General features: G+C 48.0%; 1 protein-coding gene across 1 annotated transcript; it reads left to right on the top strand.

Annotated features, from left to right (window-relative positions):
- Positions 1-7,592: 7,592 nt before the first annotated feature.
- Positions 7,593-8,946, top strand: LOC123132275 (uncharacterized). The gene has a single exon (XM_044552064.1). It carries the CDS (start codon positions 7,642-7,644, stop codon positions 8,818-8,820), a length of 1,179 nt encoding a protein of 392 aa, XP_044407999.1. The 5' UTR covers positions 7,593-7,641; the 3' UTR covers positions 8,821-8,946.
- Positions 8,947-9,905: the final 959 nt, after the last annotated feature.

The following is a 9,905-nucleotide window of genomic DNA, read 5'->3' as shown; positions in this document are numbered from 1 at the left end:
TTGATCAGAAAAGTCAAAGGTGAAGGAATTCAACAAAGGACAAGTTTGAAACAGAAAGTCCCGGTTCATCTTGAAGAGATAAACTGGCCCTTCGGGGCTACACAGTTGAAAGTCTTTTTTATTTAAAGTCCCAATTCATCTTTAAGAGATAAACCGGCCCTTGGGGCTACAATGGAGTTGATATGTAGTGCAAAGAAAATTTATGAAGTGCTTGGAAGTTACCTCATAACGCTCCTTCATCAAATTAACCAAACCGGCCTCATAGTCACGGCTGGTGTATAGGCGATTTAGGTATCCAGAATGAAGTTCCTGAGCGGGAAGATTAGCATAACTTGACACATCAGCCTTCCACTTGCCTTTCTCTTCAGCAGCAGATTCCACTTTGGCACTGTGCTTTGCCAAAGCGACAGGATTACCAAGGGAAGTATGGCCAAACCCAGTAATCACAACATCATCAGTTGCTGCATTTGGGCTCGCCGGTTTGCTTATGGCTTTGGCAGGGCTCGGTGGATCAACAGTCGGACTTGGAGGATTGGCTTGTGGGCTTGGTGGATTGATATGAGGGCTCGCCGGGTTAACTTTGGGAGTATCAACATCAGTGGCCTGGCCTTGTGGCACAGGGTCATCCATGGCGACATTAACATTTTCGCCAGCACCTTCTAAGGTCCTATTTGGTTCAACTTCATCAGTGGGAGCAGTTGTTTTCGCCTTCTTGCTCAATCGGGCTTTGGCACTGCAAAATGGCGCACAAAGGATTAATATGGTAAACTGATGCAAGAAGACAAAGTTAACATTATTATACTTACCTAGGGACGGTCTTGAGGGGAGGCATTTGCGTGGTTGATGAATCGCCAGAGGACGAGTTGGAAGTGGCCTGATAATTTGAGTCAGACGAATTAAGAGGATATCGAAAGTAACCCGCCAAGGGATAAGACTTGATAGAATTACAAGAGACCTCTGCACGGCGTTTCTGGATTGGAGTATCTGGTAAACAGGAAGAAGTGACTTGCTGGCCACTATGCCGGGTTGTGCGACGAGCTTCAGGATGCTGTGGATCCAAAGGAGTGAAAGGATGTGAACGCTTCACTTTCCGAACTGCGCGACGGATTTTTCTTACTGGCACAAGATCGGAATTGGAGGAAAGGGAGATTACCTCCACATTGTCAGCACAACTTGCTTCCACATCATCCTGGTAAGGGTCGTTGTCAATAAGATGTATGAAAAATGAGCCAAGGGAGTCAAGTTCTACCTCTTGTTCCGAATCATCAACGTCTTCGGGCGGATCAGAGGACTCGGTTGTTTTCTTCTTGGTTGGCTTCTTGATGGCCTTGCTCTTGGCACGAGCAGTCCTCGCCGGTTTGTCTTGAGTTTTTGGCGGTTTGTCCTGAGTTTTCCTCTTCCAGAAAGGATCTTTGGCCTGTAAGAATAAACAAAGGAGTATCAGAACAGTGTTAAAGCAGAGGCGGATCAAAAAGGCAGAAAGATAAAAAAATTACCGCTGGCGGTTTGTTGGAGGTGTTAAAGGGACGCAGCCCAGTTTTGCTGCATTCAGCGATTGGTTCATCCAGCATCTTCTTAATAGCCTCAGTGACTTCATCATCAGTTATCTCTATCTCATGGTGCCATTGAGGGTCCTTGATATCCCTGGTATACTCATGCATCAACCTGGTGCGGCGGCTTAAAGGCAGGATACCCCCATGAAACCCAGCAACAAACAAGGTCAATGTCAGTTAAGTCGTTTGCTAGGAAAGCCCGGAGCTTAGCGAGTTGAGGTGCATATGTTTGACGTTCTTTAGCTGTGAGTTGCTGAGGCAGGGGATGTCCATTGCTGAGCCGGTGAGCACGGTAACCCGGCAGAGGGTTTTCTTCAACAGGAGCAGTGTTCTGACAATAAAACCATGTTTGGTTCCAATCTTTGGGGTGGCTATGATGTTTGGCATGAGGAAAATCAACTTCTTTCCTTTTCTGAATTGACACTCCGCCAAGTTCAGTATTGGGGCCGTCAGAGAATTCAGTTCGGTAGTTTAAGTGGAAGAAGTCCCTAAAGAGCTCAACAGTTGGTTCTTCTTGAAGGTAAACTTCACAGAACACTTGGAAATTGCAGATATTGTACACAGAGTTCGGTCCAATGACTTGAGGATGGAGCTGGAAGTTGGCAAGTACATCCCGGAAAAACTTTGATCTGGGAGGGCTAAATCCCCAGTCTAGATGCTGCATAAATACGACCACTTCTCCATCTTGAGGTTCAGGAGGGCACTCAGAGCCAGGGACTCACCAATGAATAACTTCCTTCTTGGCCAAAGCACCAGTCAGAACATACCCATTGAGTTGTGTCTCTGTGATCCGGGAAGGAACCCAGTTGCAACAGGCGAATTGCTTGGCCATTTTGAAAGACAAACTGTAAAGGAAGTGCAAAAGCTGGTTCACGAGTCAAGATTGATGTGCACAAACCAGTGTTAAACCGGGGGATTTAATTCAAACATATATGCATTATAAACCGGATATTGATGCTCAAGTTAAGGTGGCGGTTTATGTGAGGGCTAATGGTACCTGGCGGATTGTCATTTTCTAAAGGTTAAACCGCCTACAAATGGAAGAAGCATATTTGAAATTTACCAAGTACTGAAGAAACAGGTTTCGCAAGATGGCATTGTAATTTTGGATCTACCGCGGCCTAGTAAAGAAAATTTTCTGAGCCCTAAAAATGGCGACGGTAGAACGTTAACAGTCCAGATGGGATCTATCTAGGAACAACGAGATACTATGAAGGGACAGATTAAAACTACGGCTTCGGCCGCTAGAGGAAGTTGTCAGGCCTAGCTAGATTCAAGGAGATACTAGGGGAAAACAGATGAGCACTAATGAATGCTGATGAACACCGAAGAACTTCAGAACCCTAATGCAGATTTGATAAGTCGAGGAAGGGAATACTTACCAGGGCCACGTAGCGGCGGAGGAGTGTCGCAAGGTCTCTGGTACGAACAGGTTGATGCAGCGGCCTAGTCAATGCAGGTTCAAGGGTCGACGGCGGCAGCGATGCTTGAGCTCTTCGGGGTCACGAGGAGGAAGAAGATGCGAAGAGGCAAGGGGGAAAATGGAAGGACCCCCCGATCTTATTTATGAAGGCAAGGGGATAAGCGGCAGGTGCGAGAATCGAGGAGCCTGAAGCGGCAAGAGGGGGCGCAGTTGTCGCCTCAATTTTTGGGAGTTAATTAAATGAAGGGAATCTTTATAACCTTTTTATACAGAGATGACATCATGACGGTTTATTGCAATTTCAAAAGATGACGTCATGGCGGTTTACCAAAGTTTACAAGGAGAAGATATCATGGCAGTTTACGAGGATTGTAAGAAGATGTTCATGGAATTTTTCTAAGTATTTAAGATTGACATGAACAGGTTCAAATCAATCTGGGGCCTAATGTTGAGGATATAACTACTGAGTGTAAACTGCCCAAGAGGGGTTGATTCACGCTTATCCGTATTGAAGCCCATGAAGACAAAGAAGATGACGCTCTACTAGTAAAGCTTAGAGGCCTAGAGCCCAAAGGCAAATTAGGGCCCATAATTGTAAACCTCCCATAGTTGTATAACTTGTGTTGTAAGTTAGGAAAAGGAAGAGACCGAGCCGGACACTTGTATGAGCCGGCCTCGGAACTCTGTAAAATGGCCGGGCGTCATCCTGTGTATATAAAGGGACGACCCGGCGGCGGTTCAGGGACAAGAAACAACAACTCGAGACTCAGGCAAAGCGTATTCGCTCCCTGATCATCGAAACCCCAATAATCCCATCACAACTAGACGTAGGCTTTTACCTTCACCGTAAGGGGCCGAACTAGTATAAACTCTCGTGTCCCTTGTTCCGGTTTAACCCCTTTAAGCTAATCTTGTTGCGATGGCTCCACGACTAAGTCCTTCTGCTAGGACATCTGACGTGTTAACTCCACGACACCCACTGTATGCTATTTTCTTGAGAGAAGCCACTAGTGAAACCTACGGGCCCCGGGTCTATTTTCTATCATACTGTTTTCAGATCTATTATTCCAAAAACCCAAAAGTACCTTGATGTACTTTTTATTTATTTATTTTATTTTGTGTTTCTGCAAGATCTATTTATCCAATCTCATACAATTTTATCTATCTTTTTACCGAGGAGGAATTGACAACCCCTCTTACGCGTTGGGTTGCAAGTATTTGTTGTTTGTATGCAGGATCCGTTTAAATAGTGTCGTTTGGTTCTCCTACTGGATTGATAACCTTGGTTTCATAACCGAGGAAAATACTTGTCGTTGATGTGCTGCATCATCCTCTCCTCTTTAGGGAAATACCAATGCAGATACAAGAAATCATGTCTCAACTTCAAATAGCTGAGAAACAAAAGTACCGAGAAATAGAAACGAGATGCTGCCAAGTATAGAAACCAACAAATTCAAATTGACAAATGGCATGCTGCCAAATACAATTACTTACCATGGTACATGAGTTCCAAAAGCAAGCGGCAGACAACTACAGATAGTACAAACTTTTCACTGCTACTAAAGTACTAGAATGCAACCAACTTAGTTTTGACAGCAACACAACTACAACAAGTTTAGTCTCGATGGCTAAATCATCTTAAGTGACCAATGGTCAGGCGAGTAGAACAACGAGGCAACCGCGTCGCACCAATGAGGCGAGTAGAGTGGCGCAGAGGCTTCTTCTTCTCTTTCTTCTTGTACTTCTTCACCGTCGACTATGCCTCCTCCTTCTTCCCTTCTTATGTTTCTTCACCACCGGCTATGCCTCCTCCTCCTTCCCTTTCTTCTGCTTCTTCACCAACAGCTCTGCCTCCTCCTCCTCCTCCCACTCCATCTTCACCAGGACATCCACGTTGGCCAAAAGCTCAACATCAATTAGCTTCTCCTTCACTCATTCGACGGCAGCCCGTGCAACGCGAGGGCGAGCCATGACCTGCACCTCTGGCTTATCCTCCTCGTCGATGGAAATGACAGTCACATCAGCATGGGGATTACGGATGGGGACTTGGTACTCGGGGTTGACACGGTCTGGCACGACGACCTTGACCACCATGCCTGTATCCGTTGGATCTGCCGTAAACCTGCATTTCAAAGGGCGATACATGATCCACCGGTTCCACTGCCGAACATCGCCAAAGATGGACTCCAGCATGTAGGAGACGATGATGGCAACTGTCGGCACACCCTTGAAGTAAATATGCCCTAGAGGCAATAATAAAGTTGTTATTTTATATTTCCTTATTCATGATAAAGGTTTATTATTCATGCTAGAATTGTATTGATCGGAAACCTAAATACATGTGTGAATATATAAACAAACACTGTGTTCCTAGTGAGCCTCTACTTGACTAGCTCGTTGATCAAAGATGGTTATCGTCTCCTGACCATGGACATGAGTTGTCATTTGATAACGGGATCACATCATTAGGAGAATGATCCGATGGATAAGACCCATCCGTTAGCTTAGCATTATGATTGTTCAGTTTTATTGCTATTGCTTTATTCATGTCAAATACATATTCCTTCGACTGTGAGATTATGCAACTCCCGGATACCGGAGGAATGCCTTGTGTGCTATCAAACATCGCAACGTAATTGAGTGATTATAAAGATGATCTACAGGTATCTCCAAAGGTATTTGTTGAGTTGGCATAGATAGAGATTAGGATTTGTCACTCCGAGTATCGGAGAGGTATCTCTGGTCCCTCTCGGTAATACACATCATAAGAAGCCTTGCAAGTAAAGTGACTAATGAGTTAGTTGCAGGATGATGTATTATGGAACGAGTAAAGAGACTTGCCGGTAACGAGATTGAACTAGGTATGAAGATACTGACGATCGAATCTCGGGCAAGTAACATACCGATGGACAAAGGGAATTACGTATGTTGTCATTACGGTTCGACCGATAAAGATCTTCGTAGAATATGTAGGAGCCAATATGAGAATCCGGGTTCCCTATTGGTTATTGACAAGAGAGGTGTCTCGGTCATGTCTACATAGTTCTCGAACCTGTAGGGTCCCGTTCGATGACGATATTGTATTATATGAGTTATGCGATTTGGTGACCGGAAGTTGTTCGGAGTCCAGAATGAGATCACGGGCATGACGAGGAGTCTCGAGATGGTCAAGAGGTAAAGATTGATATATAGGACGACAATATTTGGACACTGAAAGTGTTCCGGAGGGTACTAGGTACATATCGGCTCACCGGAAGGGGTTCCGGGCACCCCTGGCAAAAGATATGGGCCTAATGGGCCAAGAGGGGAAACACACCAGCCACCAAGGGCTGGTGCGCCCCCATATGGGCCGAACCAAAGGGAGAGGGAAAGGGGGGAAGAGAAAGGAAAGGGGGGTCGGACTCCCCCTTCCCTTTCTCCCCCTCCTCTTTCCTTCCCCCTCTGGTGAATAAGGAAGGGGGCGGCCAGCCTAGGAGGAACCCAAGTAGGATTCGGTCCTACTTGGGGCGCCTCCTGGCCTCTCCCCTCCCCCTCCCACCTATATATATGTGGGGGGAGGGGCGCCCCTAGCACACCCTAGACAATTGCCTAGCCGTGTGTGGCGCCCCCTCCATCGTTTACACCATCGGTCATATTTTTGTAGTGCTTAGGCGAAGCCCTGCGAGAATCACTTCACCATCACCGTCACCACGCCGTCGTGCTGACGGAACTCATCTACTACCTCGACGTCTTTCTGGATCAAGAAGGCGAGGGACGTCACCGAGCTGAACGTGTGCAGTACTCGGAGGTGTCGTACGTTCGGTACTCGATCGGTGGAGCGCGAAGAAAGTTCGACTACATCAACCGCGTTGTGAAACGCTTCCGCTTACGGTCGACGAGGGTACGTAAACACACTCCCCTCCTCGTTGCTATGCATCTCCATAGATAGATCATTGCGTGTGTGTAGAATTTTTTTTGTTTTCCATGCAACCATTCCCAACAACCCTTGCCCTCGAGAAGGCGTGTTTCCTCTCGTCATTCGTGAGCGACGGCACAAGGCCTCTGGCGTGGTTGACGGGAGCGGGGGCACTCTTGAACCGCTAGGCGAGCTCCCGGTTGATTGCTTTCTTCATTGGATCATTGTCGGCCCATCCTAAACCGCCCTCTCCCAACCGTGGTTGGACTTCGCCATCGGCGGTGGCAGTGAGAGGTGAGATGAGAGAGGCAATAGGAGAGAGGCTGGAGGCGGGGTGGTTTTCCGTGCGACGTGGCGGCTCGTGAATGCGGTGGAAGGACGATGACGGGGGTTTTCCAGAGACATGGGAAACCGAACGGGCGGCACCTTAAGTAGTGAACGGCCACCACAACCAGCGGCGATCTACTACTTAGTGAACGACCCAGTAGGACAATGCTACGGAACGAACAAGCCCAACAATGTATGTCCGACCGGGTCGACTCGCGTGCTTCCGATCCGCACCGTCGCTGTTGTCGGCCTGCGAGGGATCAGTCATGTCAAAACGTGCTCAAAAAATGACCCGGTGTTTTTGTCACTGTCAAGATTTTGGTTCAATGCAAAATGTTACTAGTAAATAGTGGGTTATCGTGACACAACGTGGTGGTTGTGTGATTTTAACTCGTCCCCCGGAGGCCGCCCCTGTCCCCCCACACTAGTCCGCCCCATCCATCATGTTCGCCTCCATCTGCCGGCGGCGGCTCACCCTCCGAATCCATCAAACCGCTGGCGGTGGCGGCAGGACAAACCCCCTCGAGTTCATCCCTGGCACCATCCCTCTCGCCCACTGCCACACCTCGCTCGCCGTCGCCGAAGCCCCGAGCTCGGAGCCCTGCCCCGACTCCGTTTCCTACCTCATCTCGCGCGGCCTCTCCCCCGCCGCCGCTGGCGCGGCCACTACCTCTCAGCACCTCCGCATCCGCTCCACCGACAAGGCCGACGCTGTGCGCGCCCTCCTCAAGCTCTATGGCTTCACCGACGCGGACATCGTCAGGGCGTTGCGCAGCGCCCCGGTTCTCCTCGTCTTTGACCCCGAGCGGATCCTCCGCCCCAAGCTCGACCTTTTCGCCTCCCTAGGCTTCGAGCCCCGCAAGCTCGCCTCCGAGCCTTTCCTCCTCGGACGCAGCCTCGACAAGCACCTCGTCCCCGCCATCCAGTTCCTCCGCGGCATCATCGGCAGCGACGACAACCTCCGCCTCGCTTTCCACCGCGCCCCCCGCGCCCTCTCTGTGGACCTCAACAACAACATGCGCCCCGCCGTGGAAGCCCTCCGCCGGGGCGGCCTCGGAGAGGCCGACATTTCGAAGCTCCTCGTCATCCACTTGGGCGTGCTCATGTCGTCACCGTATCGCATCGGCGAAATCTTCGAGGAACTCAAGGCGATGGGCATGTCCATCTTGGACCCGCGCTTCCTCTACTGCTTCCGTGCGATGTCCAGTCTGAAGAGGGAGTCATGGCTGCGGAAACTGGCATTTTACCAGAGCTTCGGGCTGTCAGAGGGTGAGGTGCTGGAGGCCTTCAAGAAGCAGCCCACGATATTCCTTTTCACCGATGAGAGCATAAACAAGAAGGTCCGGTTCCTGCTGGACGAGCTGAAGCTCGGAATACGTGATGTAATTGCGCGGCCTGTGGTTCTAGCTTATAGCTTGGAGAAGTGCATCCTGCCGAGGTGCGCCGTGCTGAGTGTGTTGATGAGGGAGGGGAGGATTCAGAGAGATAGTATCAAGTTGCTTCAGGCTTTGCTTGGCAGTTCCGGGAATTTCTCGACCAGGTTTGTACTGAGGCACGCTGATGATGTGCCAGATGTTGTTAAGGCATATGAGGGTAAGATCAGATTTGAAGGATTCAAATAGGCCGGTCTTCTTCTAGATTGGTATAATTCTAGATTAGGCTTATGTTTCTAGTGCCAATGTTAAAGATCAAGACATGATCCATGATTCTAACAGTGCTTCAGGGACAATTTTGCCCTATTGGTAGCCCTTACTGAGTATCAACTACATTTGTAGTTTAACAACTGTCATTTTGTGTCCTGCGGCCTATTAAAATCTACCCCTCCGTTTCTAAATATAAGCCTTTTAGAGATTTCAATAAGAACTACATCCTGATGTAAACCCTGTGTTGATCTTTACATCTTACTCTTTCCACTACTCATCTGAAGTCTCTGGTTCTTTCAAATAAATAATGCTGTCGTGTTGTCCAGAGTAGAGAACTTGCACTTGCTATTTCCTCTCCCTAGATGTAGTGCTGATGTTTACCAACAGATGTGGGCGGGATGAACTTGCTCTTTGGTCTAAGAAATGCGGATCTGTTCACGTCCAGGAATATTACACATGGTAAGGTCTATCCTAGAGAGACATGGACACCCCACCCCTATTTGTGGCAAGGTCTATTCTAGAGAGACATCCCTATTCCTGAAACAATGATCTTTGCCCTTGAAGCTTTATGGATTTCCTTTCGGTTTGCATTGTACTATCAACTGCTTCAGACTTCAGACTTTCAGTTATGTTGAAAATATAGAAGGGTAAGCCAGTCCAGAACCGGAATTGTTGCATGCCTTATCAGACATAACACTAAACTTCTCTTGTTCCGGATCGCCGAACGAGTATCTTGGTCTGTATGTTAATGTTGTACCTGATCGAGGACAGGATAGAGCAAGTCACAGAGTTTTGAGTCTCCAAACTTGGCCTTCTGTTGTATCCAAACTAAAGATTGGAAATTTTCTGTGAAATCTCTTTATGATTTCCTTATTAAAAATGATATGGGTTTCCCACCCAAATTCCTCTAGAAGATTAAAACCCCAGCCAAGATCAAGATGTTTCTCTGGCTTTTGGCTAGGAAAAGCATCCTGACTGAAGATAACTTGGCTAGAAGAGGTTGGAAAGGGAGTAAAAATTGTGTCTTCTGTGGGAAAGAAGAATCTATTGATCACTTGTTTTTC

The sequence above is a fragment of the Triticum aestivum genome, chromosome 1B (genome assembly GCF_018294505.1).
Source record: "Triticum aestivum cultivar Chinese Spring chromosome 1B, IWGSC CS RefSeq v2.1, whole genome shotgun sequence".
NCBI classification, from domain to species: Eukaryota; Viridiplantae; Streptophyta; class Magnoliopsida; order Poales; family Poaceae; genus Triticum; species Triticum aestivum.
The sequence above is the reverse complement of the archived record's forward strand: the minus strand, read 5'-3'. Positions and strand labels throughout refer to the sequence as shown.